At 43.2% G+C, this 20,904-nt stretch overlaps 1 protein-coding gene across 1 annotated transcript in view; it reads left to right on the forward strand.

Moving 5' to 3' along the window:
* The window catches only part of LOC115567747 (ADAMTS-like protein 4), a 38,799-nt gene extending 18,526 nt beyond the window's left edge, over positions 1-20,273 (forward strand). The window contains exons 5-11 of the mRNA XM_030394595.1: positions 3,411-3,513; positions 14,503-14,642; positions 15,099-15,303; positions 15,944-16,128; positions 18,984-19,149; positions 19,671-19,937; positions 20,140-20,273. Of these exons, the coding sequence (XP_030250455.1) occupies positions 3,411-3,513; positions 14,503-14,642; positions 15,099-15,303; positions 15,944-16,128; positions 18,984-19,149; positions 19,671-19,937; positions 20,140-20,273 (1,200 nt within the window). The remainder of the gene's footprint in view (positions 1-3,410; positions 3,514-14,502; positions 14,643-15,098; positions 15,304-15,943; positions 16,129-18,983; positions 19,150-19,670; positions 19,938-20,139) is intronic.
* Positions 20,274-20,904: the final 631 nt, after the last annotated feature.

A 20,904-nucleotide genomic window follows, 5' to 3' on the forward strand; every position in this document is an offset into this window, starting at 1 on the left:
CTCGCCCTGCACTCACAGTAAATGAGGGAGCACCGAAGTATACCAGTCCTTACAATAACACACAAATTCTCCCGCAGAGCTGCGAAACACCAGCGAACGCGTCTTCTCCCTTCTGCTTTCACTCTCACTTCACCTCCCCTCCCTCTGCCCTCCTCCCTTCATTCAGTCCATTAGCCTCCCTCTGTTTTTACACACCCTAAACTCTTTTGGGAGGAGGATCCACTCGCCCTGTAGCACTCTTACGATCACCAGCGCATGAATGCACACACTTGACATTTTCTTGCATTCTTTCTTTTCATTTTACATTCCTGTTTTTGTCTTTTATGAAAGCTCTTTATTTTTCTTACTGAACTGTAGCTTCTCGAAGCTGCACACGCACCCTCGTTCTTTTCTTCTTTGTTTATGGTCTTACAGGCACACACACAGACAGACACACACACATGCATAGATACACAGGAACTCTCCTGGTTGAAATGGGGCCAAACATGTTTATGTCCAGCAGAAATATTTACAACCATTACCAACCACATTTGACACACACACAAATCCGGGCAAATTTACTGGGTTACTTGAAAACATCAGCTCGCATACGTGTACTGACCTTCGAGCGCCCACATGCACTCACGTTTTCAGTGGACGTGGCCCCAGACACACTGAGTGTGTATGAGCTTGAACCTTTCTGCCATAAATAAGACAGAAATAAGTCTGTTTCTGCGGCGTGAAAATGTGGCGGAGCGCTCCACATAAAGTTTCATGAGCTGGTTTCACACTTCGCCACAACAGAAACAACAGATGATCCCTATGAGTGCCTTGTGACATGACGGCCACACAGCTTCATTCACACACACACACACACACACACACACACACACACACACACACAGTGAAAGTGTGAAATTGAGTGCATGCTTTGGCAGATGATCCATTAGAGTGTTTTAGTTACACTTTGTCGCTGAGGCCGGTTCACATGGGAAATGTGGGTCTGTGCGTGTGTGTGTTTAAACTCGACTACTCCCTCGCTCTTGACTCTCCCATATGAGCGACGAGGAACTTTCCAGCTGCCTGTGACAGCTGTGTGAGTGAAGAGAGATTCAGAGAAAGAAGAAAAAAAACAACGAGAAGAAGAAAGACACAGAGGAACGAATCAAAGAAAGAGAGGAGTGAAAGACACAAAGATTGTGGAGCCGACAGAGATTTGAGTTGCAAAGAAATCTGAGAGCTCTGTGTGCGGCATGCAGGAGTGTGTGTGTGTGTGTGTGTGTGTGTGTGTGTGTGTGTGTGTGTGTGTGTGTGTGTGTGTGTGTGTGTGTGTGTGTGTGTGTTCGAGCCAGCTGTGTGTCAGAGGGCTGTAAACTCGGTGGGTTTTTTACCAGACAGGATGGTTGTGGCTTCCCACAGTAATGTTACCTGATGAAACTGAGTGTGTGTGCGTGTGTGTGTGTGTGTGTGTGTGTGTGTGTGTGAGCAGCGGTGGAGGAATTGTTCAGATCGTGTCCTCAAGAAAAAGTACAACAACAGCAAAGACTCTGTTTTCAAAAGGTTATTTAAGTAAAAGTACAGAATTGAAATAAGCAGAACTACTCAAAGGTTTGCTCATCAATACAGTAACTTATCTGTTACTTGAATATGAGGCTAGTGCCTACATCAGTTAGCTGAACACAGCACAAAGACTCGAGGCAGGGTGGGACAGCAGCCCGGCTCTGTCCAGCACCTCCAAAGCTCTCTAATTAACACTGCAGAGATTTTGCCAGGTGTATTTGGTTACCTTCGAACAGAGCCAAGCTGGCTTTTCCCACTGTAAATTAACCCAACTGGCTGCTGACAGTTGCTTAATTTCATATATTGTATTACTATAATAGGTTGATAATACTGGTGCATCAACGCATGAATCTGAAAACTAGAGCTGTCATGTTGATGTGGTATTGGCACCGACTTGGCTTTCTCCAATCAGCAGCTCTGAACAAGACCTCTGGTTCGAGGCTTTTTAAATTCACTGTAGCCTGGCTTGTAGCTGGCAACTTGCTTTACACAGTTCAGACCACCTCTGCTTTGGAGAACGCAGGAAGACACCTCATAGTAACGTTGCATGAACAGACCTTTTATTTCTCTACTGTGAAGTGAACACGATCGACTTTCAGCTTTCAACTATTATGCCGCAACTTATACAGACACTTTGCAGCTGACCAGAGTCACTTGCAGTTCCCTGAATAGGATGCACCACTTCATGACAGCTTGCACGATTTAGCATTAAAGAGTTAGGGTGGCATAAAACCAAATGCCCCTCCATTCGTGGCACATATAGTAACAAGTCTACAGTGAGACAGCTATGTTACATTAGCTACGTTAATGCAAGCACGTTCAAAAGGACAACGTTCTCATTGCTGGTGTTCAGCAAGTATATTCTTTACCATGCCAACTGTCTTAGCTTAGCATGTTAGCATTTATGTCATTTGTTTTAAAGGTATCTGGACACAAACCATGATGTAATTGGTTGATGATCTGATGGTGCAGCTAAACGAAAAGTCAGGGAATAACCAAAGTTATGTGTGGAAGTGAAATGTCCGATGAAGATGATCAGCAAGTGTCATGGCAATCTTTCTTTAAGCTGTTGAGTTATTTCAGACAGATTGCTATCCATAGCACCACACTGCCAGCAATGGCTTGAAAATGTGCGACTGAAAATAATCTTCCCGCCGAAATGTAGTGCAAGAAATGTATAAAGTGCACATGGGAAATGGCAATGCGTGTGTGTGTGTGTGTGTGTGTGTGTGTGTGTGTCCCGTAGGACCAGGGCAAAGCTCGGTGAGTTATAGTCACTTCAGTATGACCCAGCAGAGTCGTGTCTGCCTGATGTTTCAGCTGTTGTTAAAGCGCAGGTATGCTGAAACTCTTTCCACTGTACGGCTCCATGAGGACCCCGCTTGAACGAGCACAACTTGGACATGGGCTCATACCCACACACGCACACACACACACACACATGCTCACACAGTCACTCACATTCTGTGGTCATGCACTGAGCGCCACAGTGGATTTATGTGAGCAGCCGCTTCCAAAAAATCTATTATTTCCATATGGTTCTCATACGCCCGCTGACTGCCAAGAGCAGCAAGCAGACTACATGTGTGTATGTGTGTGTGTGTATGTGTGTGTGTTTGTGTGTGTTTGTGTGTGTTTTAGACTTGTGTTTGCGCTTACCTCTATGATCTCAAGTTAATTCTTCCCCTTTTTTATTAGCTGTTTTTCTTCACTTTTCACTCACAACGATCGACTCCGCCCTTACTCCTCCAGGGACTGGGAGAGAAACAACCATCGGTTTAATAGCTGGGTGATTTCATATGAGTTCAATGTGTGGCACTGCATTTTAAAACTTCCCTCTGTGTGTGTGTGTTTGTGTTTCTGTCCACCAGGTGTGTGGAGGAGGAGCGCTGGAGTCCAGAGCGGAGCAGTGCGCAGCCTTTAACACCCAGGAGTTCATGGGTCGCCTCTACAACTGGGAGCCTTTCACCGAGGGTGAGGACGGGGTTAACAAACACGCCGCATTGTGCTTCGACATGTGATAATAGGCTTATTTCGATAATTAAATGCTAGCAGAGGGGGCAGGGTGGTGAAAAAAAGCGTCAGTAGAATGTGTGTTTAAGTGAGTTAAACGTTGCTCCGGCATTGGTGTGCGTTGGCAGGCCTCCACCGCAATGCCCAACCCACCGCAATCCTTCTTCTCATTGGAGCAGCTCGTGCGGCGTCGAGGGTGGTGAGAGTCAAGGGGAAAGGGGAATGACTGGAACTCATTCTGCCTTTTATTCTTCGCACACACACAAAAAACGCTCTCCCTCGTCTCTTTTTCCTCTGATTTGTCCAACATCTCCCGTCCTCTCCTGCCAAGTTTCTCCTCCCAACTCTGACTCAGAACACACAGATTCCTACTGCGTGAGATAAAGAAAAGAGAGAGAAAGGAGGACAGAGAGAGAGAGAGAGAGAGAGAGAGAGAGAGAGAGAGAGAGAGAGAGAGAGAGAGAGAGAGGGAGGTGAGAGGTGATGGGATGCAAGTGTCTCGGTCATGTGACGACTGGGAGCAAAGGGAGGCGACGTGGCTCGTGTGTGTGCGCGCGTGCACTCAGAAGTGCGAGCGCGTTCGCGTGTGTGTGGTGCCGCGTATTTGTTTACTTTCTTTCTTGAGAGTACAATAGTTCGGCGCAGGGGAGATTGTGTCTATTTATCTTTGTTTTCCAATGCTGGGGGGAGAGAAAAGAGGAAGAGAGAAAACAGTTATTTGAGGAATTTTGATAGAGAGAATATTACAAACACAGGGGTTTTGGGAGCGAGAGAAGAAACACAGCTGTGAGATGATATCAACAGTATTTGTCATTACCATTTAAAAAATATCCTTACAAGCTGCCGGGTATTTACTGTGCGAGCGTTTTGGCAAGTGTGCTTTTGTATGTAGAGGAGCGGCTTAATGGATCCGAGATGATTTGCTGTGCATGTCTGTTTGTGTATCTGTCTGTCTTTGCACTTGTGATTACTGTATCAACTTGCTGCAGTTCATCAACGCACAACTGTGAGAGCGCAGAGCCGGAGACAGTAGAGCAGCAACGCCGACCACATACATCAGTCTGGTTTCATTCCGATTCAAAACAATACACACTTTTTTAAAACTTGTCCAAATAAACACAGAACTAGAAACAGAAGAACATAAACAAGGGCATAGTGCACCTTTAACAATGTGTAACCTTTATCTAAGGTGAGCTCTAGTCTCTCTCCTGGGGCTTAATGATGCCATTTTAACCATCTTTTGGCTAATTGTTTGGGTTTCATGGCTCTCATCTTTTTTCAAGAATCATAACTCACTGTATGCATCATTATACAATACACGATTGTACAACAGGAAGGTAGCTGTCGTTCCTCTATGCCGCCTCTGAAAACAAAATTATGAATGAAATAAAATGGTTTCATGCTGAGGATTGAGGAAAGAAGCTGCTCTGTACTCTGGTGATACAGCAGCGGATACTATACTCGCTTGCCAGACGGGCAGCAGGGTGAACAAGCCGTGCAGAGCCTGCTTGTCCTGAGTCGCGCATGTTCCATGCCAATTTGCGATGTTTCCAGCCAGGAAACCCTGTGCCCAATCTATTCAACCTGGTTTCCAAGCAGCTGTTTTGAATGAAAGAGCTCTAATAAGCACACTGTACACTGCCTACTTGGCACACAACCACTAACAGACACAGTTAGTAAGTAGTTGGTGAAGACAGTGGGACAAGCAAGCAGCTAAAGAGTTGGAAACTTTTCGTTGGAGTTATAACAAAGCTGAAACTAGTGAACACTGGACTTAAATTCTACAGATGGTGGATGTGAGAATGGGCACCTGCCTGCTAACACGTTCACCATAATAACTTAATCCTGGAGGATATGTTAAGTTGACAGCTTGAGCTGAAAAGTGGCCAAGAATTAATGCTGTAAAGCAATTTATTCCATAGTTTTATGTAATCCCACAATACAGCTACAAATTATCGAAACCAGTCAGACTCATCTTTAGTGTTTTTATCCTGTGCTTCAGTTTTAACACAGCTTTGGGCAGCACATTGGTGCCGTACAGTCTTAGTTTTGATTCCATTGACACGTTTTGGGCATTTCTGCGTGGAGTTAGCATGTTTTCACCATGCCATGGATTTCCTCCTGCAAATCTTCCTCCTGTAGATGATGGGTGATATGGAGAAATTAGTCTACTGGAAACCCCTATATGACCCATACTAAACCCAGAAATGTTGTTTCCTATGAACTTTTATTATTAAAATGTCATCTATAGGTTTAGCAGATGAGATTAATCTTGGTTGCTAAACGTTGCATGTTTGGCAATTTGCGTAATTAACATAATGAGCTTATTAAGGGGAGACACTACAGGTGAAGAATAGGGACATTTTTTTAACTAATATATATCACTATGAAACTTCCCCAGCTGATTACTTACATTAAGACAGTTATTTTTTGTATTATGAGTTTTCTGAAATTGTATGTTTAAATATGCAATTGATGCATTATTCTATTAAATATGCGCTAATTTGCATACATTTCCAGAACATAAATCTAAACACTGGATAAAGCCATGATCAAAATTCCTATTTCATTTTGTTGACATATTATAGCCAAAGGTTTTTATAGAGGGAATTTTGGATATCTCTTTTTATCACTCCATAAATCAGAAAATACTGTCAAAAGCCATAAAAAAAACAATTTTCGCCCTGTTTTTAGAAATAAAATGTCATATAAATCAGGCTATGAATGATATATGAACAAACCCCTCCATTTAAAACCTTTAGAATATAGATAGGAATAAAACTGGAAAGTTTGGTGCATGTAAGTGCTAATGAAGTGGAGATTTTTGGCTCAGAGTATGAGAAAAAACTCATTACATTTCAATCATAAAAGTTTATAGGAAACACGATTTCTGGGTCCAAGAAATTTCCAGTAGACTAAATTGATTGAGATCCTGTGTGACAGCATACATTTTCAGGAAAAATCATCCATGAAACTTTTCTTAGCTAAAGTAAGCAGATTGGAATGTCTGTTTTTTGTGAATACGAAAAGTGACAAACTAAAAGTATCTGATATTGTTTTAAAATAGCCTTTCTTATTGAGCACCATTTCCCAAAAGATACACCCGGCCAGCTAAGATATGGAAAAGCTCTTGAGTATACCGTTCAGTATTTATCCCTGCATACAGTATTAATTGCTTGTATGCAGAAATGTGAATTTAAATGGTTGTCCGCCTGTTGCCTGTTCCCTTCAAAGTATTTATAGATAATGGATGGATTACATATTACTCAAAAAAGACAGAGGCTTGTGTTTAGCTGGTAGATTCCCTGTCTTTCTCAAGGTCACACAACACTGAGGGAAGGAGTACACATTAAAGGTTGTAGTGGCGTGTTTCGGTCATGTCGGAGCGGCCTGAGAACAGTTTTGAGGGCAGATCTAGACCATGTACGCTGCACATCTGTACCAGGAGTCAAGGCCGGGGTATCAGCAGGAGTCTAACTGTCTGCATAAACACACAGGGGCTTTCCTTTCACCTACCAACCCTACAGTATGTGTGTGTGTGTGTGTGTGTGTGTGTGTGTGTGTGTGTGTGTGTGTGTGTGTGTGTGTGCGTGTGAAGCAAAAGTCTGAGATTATGTCTGAGATTATGTACCCTGAATTGAGCTTCTCTTAAATTCTCTCTATCTGCTGTGTGTCCTCGCCCTCTGCTCCGCTCGGGCTTATTTTAAGCCACTGAGACCTTGAGATCTGCTGAGAAGCAGAGGACTGGACAGAGGGAGAGAGAAAAAACAGAGACAGCGTCCGATAGGTGGGTAAATCATGCTCCTGGCATTGGAAAAACACATCTTAATCCTATTTCTGCGAGGAATTTTCTGGATGAAAGAAGCCACCAAATGGCAGATGTCACATTTATTAGCAGCTGACGGGGCAGATAAGGTACTTAATGTGTCTAAAGTATTTGTCGGTCACGTCGGCCGGGTCAGACACGCTCGATCAGCACTGGACATGATCCTCTCCACTCTGCTAAGTAAACCCTAACGCGCTGTTTACTTCAGTCCGGTCCCACTGGCCTACGGCCCAAACCTTTATATCTAGCTTCCCATCAGCACGCCGGAGGCTGCGAGGAGTGTGTGTGTGTGTGTGTGTGTGTGTGTGTGTGTGTGTGTGTGTGTTAGTCATTTCTGTCCAGCTGCACTCCTCTGTTAAGGACTTCAGGATGGTGCTGCATATATTTCCAGTTAGTATTTATGTTAAACCATGCAGGCAGCTCTTGCCACTTAGCCTGTGATTCTTTGCCTCCAAGGTGACAGGCTGTAATGTACGTACTGCAAAGTGTTGTGGCCTCTGGTTTGGAACTTGTGGCTTAAACTGTAAAGCTGCCACCATAGCTGTAAAACCACAGAAATGATGGTCCCGATTCATTTCAGCGGTAATGTTTCCCCCCCTCCCCATGAGTCTGTCTGTAAGCGCTGCACGTGCAGGTGTTGTTTTACTTGATATTCCCATTTTTTTCCGGGCTCATCCCCTCTTCCTGTCCCCACTGCCTCTCTCTGTCTCTGCCCCTGCTGGAGTTTGTTTAGACGTAGAGATAGTGGGGAAGTATATTTAGACAACATATATTCCACTGTCTGAACACTAAGCTCGGAGAGGGAGAGCGGGACAGTGGAAGAGGGAGGAACAGAGGGAGCAGAGAGAAGTAGCGAGAGGCCGAAAATAGAGAGGAAAGCTCAAGGTGATTAGGAGCCGCTCGAACATGACTCGAGGAGAGGAAGAAGAGGAGATGGAGAACGAGGGGGAGAGTACGTGAGTGGGAACACGTCCCCCATTCTGAGCGCCCGCTCTCTTTTCTGTCACTGTCTCCAGTCTAATCTCTCAAAGATAACTATGACAGGCGGAAAGAGAGAAGCAGGATGAAGAGAGAGAGAGGGTGGGAACACCGCCTCCCCTTTCTCTTTCTTTCTAAATATGTACTGTACATCTGTCGCTCTGCAATCAACAGACAGGACGGCAGCAGGATGGAATTTGGACAGTGCCGCCTGCTTTCTTCCAGGTTATTGTACAGTAGCTACATATGTTTTTAATTTACTATATGTGTTAATCGAAACAAGTTAAATCATCTGGTCAAATCAATGACAAAAATAGAAGATTTGATGTTTTTTACCCTCATTATGATATGAAGTTCTCAAAAAGAACAGATTCCTTTTCTCCAGTGTCATCAGAGTTACCTTAAAGGAGCACTATGTAGTTTTGGAGAAGAAATTCAGACTCAGAATTTGAGTAACCAGCAGTAAGTGTCCTGCTACAATGAGCACTATACACACTTAACTATAAATTGATTAATCTGCAAGTTGGGAAGTTTAAGTCAGAATACTTTGCAGCTAAATGTGAGTAGATTAGTCTTTATGTTCGGTGTGATGAGTTTTATTGTCCCTGACAACCTCTGTGGTCTCATTTAGCCACTTGCTAACAACCTGCTAACATTTTTTTAAGACACATGAATGCTTTATGGTTTTGAGGTATTTACTTACACATTTTGTCGTAGAACAGAACTCGAAAAAATCTCTTAAGCTTGATGCAAAAAAACAGATTTGCAATAATGACAAGTAGGTCGAAATCTGTACGCACCTCAAAATTCAATTCAGTCTTGATTTAGAGCGCTGGGATGAGATTACAGAATGATTATTGACACATTTTTGTGCATTACAATTTTAAATTTTATGAGACATGATTCCTTTTTTTGTCCGTGTGCGACTCTTTGCTACTTTTAAAAGATAGCATATTTGAATTAACCCTAAATTTAAGGAAGCAGATGAATTTACTTGCATTATCTTTGCTCTCCAGAACTCAAACAGTGGATCCCTTCGTGTTACGTTCAGCGTCCACTTGATTCAGCTGTTGTACAGCTGGTACAAAATAGTTACAGCTGATCGAAGTGTTGAGAATTGGGTTTTTCAAGAGAGAATCAAATCCAACAGTTTAATCCTCTTGTCCTTTGTTTACTCTGCTCTGTCTTTTAAGAATTTCTTAGTTTTTCTGGCAACACAGTAAACTGAGCGGTCTCCTGTAATCAGTCATCACCACACTCTGAAGTATCGTGCAGCAGATGTTTACCAGTATTGAAGGACCAACACTAAATTCTCGGAGTATATTTATAAGCAGATTGATGTTCCTAGTAATGCATGACCTTAATTTCCCTACAAAGCTGTGGAAAGATAAACATCCAGACTAGGTCAATTGCTTCACCTGCATCACTTCCCGACCACTTCCAGCCACTTAGAGATAAAATCCACTCCTTAATGTCCTTAACATATTTGGTCAGGCGCACAACTGTAGATCTGGATGTCGAACTTGCAAAGGGACTAACCATCACTCAGCGTGTGTTTAATTTGGAGATTCGCAACATGGCTCATCCCGGCTGCAGATGTTTTTTGGGAAATCTACTGTCAGAAGCCTACACTAGGCCACTTGTTCATAATTAAGATAATACTTGGTTCACTCAGCACTCCCACTGACACTCTCCACCTTATCCTTGTTTTGTGTGGTGTCCCCCTGAAATGGAAACCAACAAAACAATGACATGGCATCTGAACAGTCCAGTTTTACTAATCCTTTTCATTGATGATGACTTGTGTTCTACTTATATTATACCTGGCGAATCATTGTCAAGAGATTCAAGGAACTTCTGTGAAAGTATTTATGGAGTTTCTTTGAGTTCACTATGCACCTACCCTTTTTGCATTCACACGCAAAGTGAAACCAGGGGTCTGGTATTTGACCTTTAGTCTTTGTTCTTGGCTATCTCCTCTGAACTTCTTGACTTTGAGGATGGTCGGCTTTAGGTTACCAGCTGATGATGGCTTATTAAACTGGGAGGGGAAATCTTCCCATGGTGAAACAGTCTTCAGTGTTATTTTACGATGAAATTGCATTAGTGTGATATCCAAACCACACTTTACTGTGAATTATCAAAGATATTTCACAAGAGAAGGGCTTTTTTAGAGCCAAACGCCCAGGTTTCAATCTGCTTCAATGACAGATTAATATTCCGTGCAGCAACTTTCGACCACTTCTGGCAGGTTGTCATGCCGTTCATATTTATATAGCGTTCACCAATGATTACGATTCTGTTGTAATTTAGCGGAGAAATACGACGCCGCCGCAAGAAGTCATAACTTCAGAAGCACAGAATTTGTCCTTTTAAACCCTGAACTCCCAGAGACAGCCCCCTCCCTCCCATCTGCAACTAAATCTATGACCCCTTACTCATGCTATGAGCTCATGTCTATATAGCTCTATTTCTCTCTCTCTCTCTCTCACACACACACACACACACACACACCAGCTCTACCCGAGGCCTTTAACCCCTGTTACATCCCCCCAATCTGTATCCTCAAAAGAGAAAGACGAACAGTGGGCTTCTCGCTGTCATTTTCTCTCTTTCTCACCCATTCTTCTCTTGCTGTCTTTACTCTTTATAAAATCAGTTCAACATTTATCAAAATTAAGAATCAAAAACGCTGCAGTTGAATCAGGGCTAGATAGTTTGTTTTTTTTATCACACACATTATTCTATCTTCGTCAAAACCTGACCCTGCATTACCCACGGAGCAACTCAGTTTATCGATCGTAGCGTAAATGTTAGATACCGAGTGTTGGCATCAAACTTCAGGTCAGATTCTTAAACTTTCTCTTCTTGATTTTCAATCACACTGTTCCTGATTTTAATGTACAATTTGCCTGTTGGAAAATCTCTAATGTGGTTTCTAATATATAAAGCCATTTATAATATTTAATTGAACAAATCTCTTCTAAACTCTCGTCTAACGTCTAAAGAGGTCAAACCGTTTTCGCGGCACTTGTGGTAAATGAAACTTTATTAGGCTGACACGTTTTGGCTTGTGGATGACCCTGATGAAGGCTACAAGCCAAAACATGTCAGTCTAATAAAGTTGTTCTCTACACTACAAGTGTTGTTTGAGCTTTTTGAACTCTTCAGACTTCCTCCCTTCCCCTGGTTGTGCCAGAAACCCCCAGTGTACTATCTAGCACCAGTGTTGGGAAGATTACTTTGGAAATGTAGTTGGTTACAATTACAAGTTACCCTGTTGAAAATGTAATAGTAGTGTAACTATTTCAATTACTTTCTCAAAGTAATGTAACTAATTACATTTGATTACATTTTGATTACTTTTCTTAATTTTGAATGAAATCTCTCAACTGCTAACCATTTTCACATTTTAAGACCTATAGTGTGATAAGCCTTTCAGTTCAAAGGTTTAACCATATATTATGAGTCTGATCTTAGGCCTGTACAGCGAAGGAGGCTCACTTCCTCACTAAGTGGAGCGACAACAGGCTGATTTCAGCCAAGAGGAGCAGGTTGTTTTAATGGAGAGAGTATGAGCATACAAAAAAGCCTGATCACAGCCTGAAGCAACAGTGTTGCTCCAAATATGACAAGAGGAGGCTGATTTTAATTTCTGACAGCTCTACATTGAGCTGCTTTTAAATATGAAGCTTTAGAGCAACAACAACTGTTGTTTTGAACTGTGTTTTATATTGTTTTCATATATTTCACTGATCGCAATTATAAAATGCCAGTGTGTGTTTTATTGAAAGCGAGGCTGGGTGTGCGTATGAAAATAGGTTACAGTGGGTTTTTTAGGTGCTGTAGCTACAAGCAAATCTCATGTTGTCTCTGTACAAAGACCTTCTTAAATGTGAGAAAACAGAGTAGACCTACTCAAGATTTGCGTTTGGGCAACACATAACAGGCGAAACAATTAATTTATTCATCGCCACGACATTAAGTTAAAGTATCTGTCCCGCTGCGAGCGCACAACTTCTTTCAGTGGTGACTGACTGTATATAAAAGTAAATAAATGACCTTCTGACGCGAGTCGGATCAACAGCTGAGCAGCGTATCCCCTCAGCTGAACATCTGTAGGCGGAGACGCTCAGAGAGAAAGTAAACAGCAGCGGATCAGCGCAATCTCTCCCTCTGTACAAATGCTCCGTTCTGATCCAGCTCGACTGGACTTTCAAAGTAAAGGTGACGTCAGCTGTAAATGAGTTGAATAGTGAAATAGCGGCGCTTTTATAACCGATTTTATGATTAAACTCTGAACAGAACCTGGTCGGGACCAGGTTATGAGCTAAGCATAAGTTACCATGGTGATCTAGCCGGGTAAAAAGAGAGCCACCTTTGTAATACGGGGAAGCCTGGCTTCTGTCTGTATTAAGTGTTTTTTGTATTTCCAGCCCAGGAACATCTTGTGCGCCGCCGACACTGTTGCTGCTGAGTCTGACTGCCGCCGTACGGTTTGTCGGTTGAGTCGAATGGCACATGACCAGAGAGAGCCAATCATAAGCGTCAGTTTTGGAAGGAAAAAACTAAAAACAAACATGAACCCAGGGGGGCAAAAACTATTTAATAAATCCGAGCTTTGGCGGCGATTTTTCAAATGTAACTTAAGTCGTAATCATTGAAATTTCCAAAAGCAACTGTAATTTAATTACATATTTTCTCCCAGTAATGTAACGGATTACAATTACGTACATTTTGTAATTAAATTACGTAACGTCGTTACATGTAATTCGTTACTCCCCAACACTGTCTAGCACTGACCAGTTTAGACAGAGATTCTGGTGCGTTATGCTAGTAACGGCTAATGTAGCAGCAAGCCATCACCCTCAGTTAAACTTCAAGGCTACCGAGGTCTGGTTACCTAACTTCTTTCTAACTCCATAGATCCAATTTTCTTTCATTTTGAAAGTCATAGTCGTAGAGAGTCTGACTCAAGTGACATCACAAATGTTTGATTTTTACACAGCTTCCTCTGGAGCCACAAAGGCCTTATACTTTTGTCACATTTACAGTAGGACTCCACAAGACCAGTAAAACAGGCTTTTGTAAAATTGACACAGTTGCCCTTGAAAGGGGCATCGTGTTTCACAATTTCATGTTGTTTTGCTTTGTTTATATTAGGCGGACCCTATCACTTTTCTTACCTGTTTCTTCTGTGTGGGAAAGATACGTATTTCTGAGTTTTGATTATGACCTCATTAATATTTGAAATATTAGAATTCTGAGTTTGAATTTGGCCCCCAAAACTGCATAGCGCACCATTAAGTACAAAGCTAGAGGTAGGACGCGGTTAGCCTAGCTTAGCATAGACACTGGAAACACAGAGGAACAGCTAGCCTGTCTCTGTCCGTAGTTCAAAAATACACCCACCAACACCTCTAAAGCTCGGCATATCATATATAACACATTATGCATTTTTGTTTGTTTCATCTTTACATAAACAAAAAAATTTAAATGTAGGGTTTTAGAAGTGAGAGGTCACAGAGTGTAACTATCAGTTATCTTTTCATTGAAGGAAAATGTTGAACTATTCCTTTATACACGCTTTTTGTGTTTCACCACATTGACACACTCCTCTAACTTTATCCACATGTTTTACTTGTACCTCACTCCTATTCCCTCGTGAGACCGTTTGTATTCTCTGCTCATCTATTAGTCAGCTTATTCTCTCGGAACTGAAGGGCTTTAATTTCCTCCTTTACCTTGAAGCTGTCTTCTCTTTCTCTGATTCCTCCCTTCTGTTCTCTCTTTCCAAGTACACCTCTCCCCACTGTGTGCGCCCGTTGGGTTTCTCCCATAAATCAAACCTTCCTCAAGCTTTTTATACCTCTCTTCTGTATCCCCTGGGAGGGTGGAATAGCAAGTGTGCTCGAACATGTGAGCAGCGGGGGAAATAGGTAATCACTCTGGTGCTGTGTGACTGTCAGGTGTTATATGGCCCTGCCTCGGTTTCCTGACCACATGCAAAGACATTCAACGCCCAGCTGGGTATTCTCCACACCGGGCAGATGCACAAAAAACTACATGCAGGAGATCTCGCAGCCACACACTTGAAACAGACATGTATGTTGTGCAGTAACCCTTGTATCCTCTGTATGTTGCAGTTGGTGCAGACAAGCAGTGCGAGCTGACCTGCAGACCTGCCGGCTACCGTTTTTACGTGCGTCAAGCCGAGCGTGTCAGAGACGGGACCCCCTGCGTCAACGTCAGCTCAAATGATGTGTGTGTAGAAGGACAGTGTCTGGTGAGTGCATTTAAATGCCCGTGTGTGAGATGTTAGCTTCAAGTGACTGAGGCCTTCCTGTCTGGCTGGAGGTTGACGAAGTCCAGCACTGGCCCTCTTAGTCTCACGTCTGGAGGCTGATTTAAGCCTGGCATTCAGATTCAGAGTGTCTCCAGATTTTTTTTTTTATCACCCTACTCTGGGCCTCTTTTGTCTGTTTCTTTCCTTCTTTTTCCTCATTTGCACTCTGGCTTTCTGATTTTGCCTCTCGAGCAGGAATCTGGCCAGCGACAGTTACCAATTTACACAAACAACGTTGAAATAAACTCTGGCAATGTCTAAGAAATGTCAACAAGATTGGAATTAGCCATTCTCTGCCCTGCCCCCTCCCCTCCTCCCACATCTCTTGTGTTCCACTTTCTTTCTCCTCATTGTCTGACCCATCACTCACATCTTTTCCCCTTCTTCTCCTGCCAGACCGAGGGTTGCGATGGGGTATTGGGCTCGGGCTCCATGATTGACAAGTGTGGGGTGTGTGGTGGGCGGGACAGCTCCTGTCGAAAGGTGACGGGCAACTTCCAAAATGTCACCGTTCCCCTCGGTTACCACAAGATCCTGGACATCCCGGCCGGAGCTACTTTCATTAACATCACGGAGAGACGTGCAAGCCCAAATTACCTGGGTAAGATCTAATGGACACGAGCAAGATCATGGACATGCATTCACATGTTTACCGTTTAAAGGATCATTTCACCCAAAAATGAAAATGTAGTCAATCTCTCTTCATGCCGATTAAAGGAAATCATTATTTACACCCTCAATGCCCAGTGGAGCTTACCCACTTCAGACAGGGTGGACGCTAACGCTTTCGGCTTAGCATTTGGACTACGAAACTTTCCATCCGCATGGGGTTAAGTAGATAATGACTGAAGTTTGGGGTGAAGCTATCCTTTAAGAGTCCTTGAATAATACTGGTTGCAGCTCTAGTAAAAGTGAGACATTGGCGGGGGAATTGCAGATTTGGGAATGAGATTTGGCCCTGTGTGTGCTGGCTTGGACTAAGACTGTAAATTTCTGTGGCCTCAAAGACTTCAAGCAGATTAAGCCAGCATTGTATTAGAGCCCATAAGGAATCAGTGAAGTGTGTACGTGTGCAGGGTTTCTCTCTCACAGGCCCCAGGTTTGGTAGCGAGACAGCACTTTAAAGTCTGTGTTTGTCCGTCTGAAAGTGTGTTTAAGCTCATGGGGGTTTCCAAAGAATTCCCCACAATGTAGACTAAACAAGAAGAAGACTCAAAAATCTTGCTCAATTCCTCCTCCAGCCATGAGGAGCGGCACCGGGGCTTCAGTGGTGAACGGGCGTTGGGCTGTGGACCCTCCAGGGGACTACCAGGCAGGGGGGACCACTTTCACCTACACCCGACCTAGGGCTCAGGCGGAGGGGGAGGAAGAGAGAGGCGAGTCCCTCAGGGCTCCAGGACCCACCACCACACAGCTGCAGCTATATGTAAGTACAGAACCACAGGAAGGCATTTATTCTAACCCTGTAAGCAAACATGAACCATGGCATGGCAAAATTAAGTGATGATAAGAATCATAGACTAATATATAGACACACATGTACATGCATATACACAGTCTTGCACATCTCTGTAACATTGTCCAAAGCCTGAGGCAATGCTTCCCTGCTCTGTGTCAATATCCTCCAGATAGGCAGCATTATTTTGGCATTATGGAGGGATAAAAACAGCTACGCTAAAGCTCAGCCTGAGCCACATCAGACTATCCAGGGCTTAATAATAACAACTCTAACCCCAGGCTAAGATCTTATTAAAGAAGAGGAGTCATCCGCAGCGTTGCATCCAGAAGCTACGGTGCAGGAGGGGGTAAAAATAGCAGGCAACCACCAAGGACGGAGTTTGTTCTTTGCTGGGATCACCTGCATTTTTAGGGCTTAATGGGATTGTAGAATAAGACATAAAAAGACTTAAACTCTATAACCTCGCCAGGAGCACTGTGAGGCTGTAATGCTCATTACACACTGGGAAAGAAATGTTTTGACGGCGATGAAGACAAGAAGGAGTCGGCTGTCCATCTGTGGATGGTTCAGCAGAGAAGAACGGTGGAAAAGCCACATCAGAAGTGTTGAATCAGTTGTGCGTCGGACATCTCAGCTCGTCTGGCGAAGCTACAGCACAAGTTATACCCCTTCCTACACCCATTGTTTACTCAGCACTCCCGTCAGTATTCACCTACTTTACTTTATCTCACCATCAACTCAGTGTGGGCGAGGAGAAAGGTCAGAGAAAGCCTAATGCTCATCGCAATGTAGGTGTGGGGCATTTTTGTGGCTTTATTACAGAGAGGCAGTAGCGAGATAAGTCGAACTCCGGACTGGACTCCAACTGGGAACAGTTAATGGTCCGTATCTTAAGTTAGCTTAGCTTGGCTAACACTTTCACGCAAAACATGTCCCCATTTCGTATCTGCAGTGATGGAAACAGTCTTTTTTATACATGACAAGACAGGGCTAGAATACAAACAGTACAGAAGCCTAGCATTTTTTTTTTTCATCAAGCTCAAAAAACATGAATTTCAACTGTTTACAACTTCTTTGTAATGAGAGTAAACAAACAGCGAGGAGTCCCGAGTGAACAATAATCTTGTCTCATGGGGTGAAAGACTGAAAACAAGGGGGGAACTGCTGGTCTCACTCTGTCAGAACACAACAAAAGCTGCCCACCGCACCAAACCTAAAGTGTAAAAACAACAGTTGCGTGTATCGCTTTAATTGCAACATTGTCGTGAACAGTAGTGACAAAGTTTCGATCACCAAAGTTATCAGGAGTCATCTTCTAATTCATCCTATCACTGACTGTAGAAGATATGGACGGGGCAGCCGCGTCTAGAAACTGAGCCTGCATTCTTTCTAATAACCAGCTCAGGTCCAACTGTATGTAAGCTTATAAGAAAATGTCCCTTTTTGTCACTTGATTTATTACCTCAATAGAAATGTTCCTTATGAGTTTACTATCTCAGTGGGTAGTTTCAGTCCCATTTAGAGTAAAATTGAAGTTATAAGAAGGCTTGCTTTAGGACATGGCTACCATGTGATTGACGAGTCTATATCATGGTGTATCCAGGATATTCTCCTCAGCTCCATGCTCTCCTCGAAATATGATTAACTCTGGCCCCAAAACCTGTGATGGAGACTCAAGGGTTCAAAATGGTGGCCCACAAACCGGTGGATGTCCACACCGTGTTATCGGGACAATTCACTCTGGACCAAGGCGTTGCATCAACAGATTGAGCTATCACATTACCGTCATTGGCAAAAAATAGCAGATCAGAACGTTGCTGACATGGGACTCCAGCTGATTAAGTTTAGATGACCTTGACTGTGTTAAGTCTTGAAAGAAAGGCAACCGGGTTTCATAGCGAGGGGGGGGAGGCACATAATGACAAGCACACACCCTGCTGAGGCCTCCTCGAGCATGACACCGTTCCCTTGCCAGGACCATAGTGGCTGCTCTATAGCTCATCCTGACCTCTGACCTCCCTGTGAGCGAAAGGAGACGTGCATTTATCTATGGGGATCCACAAAGCTGTTTTTTTAACATTCAAAGCTTCTGTTGAGGTTATCGGATAAAGCTTCGAAAGTCTGTCATTATATGTTATGGCATCAACACCCTGAATGAATCCTCACTTTGAATATAGTGTTTCTTCATCAGTAAATTTAAAATGCTTCCAAAGTGACAGTCTCTTTTACTTACTTTCTGGAGTCAAACAACTACATCTACCAAAACCACAATATGATCTCAGTAATTGAATTTAATGGAGCCAAAATAGGGTTTTTGTTACTGCGGTTGAAAAAAAGTGAAATTCTCCTGAGTACAGGAGCTTGCCCTTTGTGTGAGGCATGCAGGACAGCAGTTTTTCAATCACTCAGGAATTTTTTTAAAGGCAAAATTCTTGCAAATGTGATTGAGGCAGAATATATCTTTAGGTAAAAACATGTTGTGAATTTTCAAAATGTCTACATCTTTCTTAATCAAATACATTTTGACTTTTGGACCTTGAGTTAGTGGAGATGTGGCTGCATGCACAGTAAATGTTTACTCCACTTTAAAAAAAAACAATTACCTTAGAATGACCAAGTAACGTATACTATTAAATTCAAGTTTTACAGGCTATTAAGTTTTAAGCACTTAAAATCACGAGTCTATTTTACTTGGTAATTTTGAGGTAATCGGCTTGCTCGATTTTTTTTATTTTTTTTTTTACAGCTCGACTGTTTTATGTGTCGTTGGCTTCCATTCACCTCTAGTTCTGTCTCTTCTCTCGCTCTGTTTTGCCCTGTAGATCATTTTCCACAAGGAGAACCCAGGCATCGACTATGAGTTTTATGTCCCTGTGGAGAAGAAGGAGGCAGAGAGGGAGAGGCTGACGGAGCGAGAGTGGGAAACACCCAGAGAGGCACCCAGAGAGAGGCAGAGGGAGCGAGAGCCAGTGAGGGCACCCCTTCGCAGTAGGTCCATTATGCTCCAACTTCTCCTTCTTGTGTTCAGCAGCCGTGGTTTATGCATGTTTAATGCAGTAGCGTTTACAGAGACATGGGGCTGTTGACATTCATGTGCACCACCAAGATTCATTCTTTCCAAATTACTCAGAGAAACACTTGTGCAGCCCCGTGTCCTTGGAGAATGATTGACGTGTTTATGGATTTGGATGGGTGTGGTTGTGGGCCAAGTGGGAGGGAGTATTGTCCAAGTGTGTTTGTGTGTTTGCATATGACCTAGATGGGTGGCTATCTGCTCCACATGTTCGCTGTCATGAGACCCTGACCTCATTGTGACATCATTAGCCTCTGACTCACTGCCTTCCTCCTATTCTCAATATTTCAACATTTCACCGCTTTCCTCCCTCTTTAGCACGCTTTTCTCCTCCTCCCCCTCCTCATGTCTGTTTTCCAATCTTCACCTCTCCCCCCGACCTCTTCTGTCCTCTCTAATTTGTCCTCATGTCCCATCTTATTTTTTTCTCTCACAGGTCCTCTCACCGTCTCAGTAGAAGACCCTCCTCCTGCTCCTCCCCCTATTTCGCTTCCTTCCTTCCCCTCTTCCTCCTCCTCCTCCTCGTCTGTGTTTTCTCCTCCCTCCTTGGACCGGTGGACACCTGAGAGGTCGCGTCCTCGGAGCTCTGCACCGAACAGGAATGCTCGGATCCCCCCTCGCACTGACCTGCCACCTGACACTCAGCCACCATTTGTGTGGAGAAGAGGCGGACTCACTGAGTGTTCTGCTTCCTGTGGCAAAGGTTAGACTCTTAAGAGCCCTGTAGATTCTCACATATGTGTCATATGTATTAATTAACTAAAACAAAATATTCAAAATGATGCTCGTTCACTTTGGATGATATGATGGCTCCCTCCTCTGGCTGGTAGGTGCAAGTACAAGATCGTGGAGCTGGTCTCTCTCCTCCTGCATATCCATCACCTTCCCCCTCTCTCTCTCTGCAGGTTCTCAGTCCAGAGTCGTTCTCTGTATAGACCGCCACACAGACGAGGAAGTCCCTGAGAGGAAATGTGACTCCGCAGCCAAACCTGTCCCTGAGGAGGAGCATTGTAACACACATCCCTGTCCACCATTGTGAGAAAGCACACAGCTTGTAGAGATACACATCATGTAGACCTTCAGAAAGTTAAAAAAGGGCAGTTTCCAAGCCAGTGCAGTTTTTTGTAGCCGATAGTTCACAGCACTGCACAATCTTCTCATCAAAAAAATTAAAGTAGTCTATCTACCAGTGTGGTGAGAATAGTTTTTATAAGTTCCGATGCAAATAACCTTATTTTAAGGAAAGCGGGCACCCTGCTTTATGCTTAACTTCTACCATAAATAAATTGGCATTATGTCACGGCACTGATAGAACTCAATAAGTTTCTTTTTGAAAATTAGTTTTTTGGGGGCTTTATTGGGATTTTAGGACAACTTAGAGGATGACAGAAACAGGGGAGAGAGAATGGTTCAAGACAGATTGAAAGCTGAGCAGCTGCTAATGAATCTTGATTTGATGATTTTGTTTGCATTTAAAATCTCCCTGTGTAAAAAGGATGAATAATAGAAAAAAGATTAGCTAGATTGTTTAGATTGCCATTAATTTGTGGCATGTTCAAAGAAGAGGGTGATGAAAACACTCTGCAAGCTTATTATTTTAAATGAAAACCAGTGGATGACAGGGAGGAACCACATGAAGTTTTATAACTAGGTTCGGGAACAAAGACCAC

The sequence above is a fragment of the Sparus aurata genome, chromosome 17 (genome assembly GCF_900880675.1).
Source record: "Sparus aurata chromosome 17, fSpaAur1.1, whole genome shotgun sequence".
NCBI lineage: Eukaryota > Metazoa > Chordata > Actinopteri > Spariformes > Sparidae > Sparus > Sparus aurata.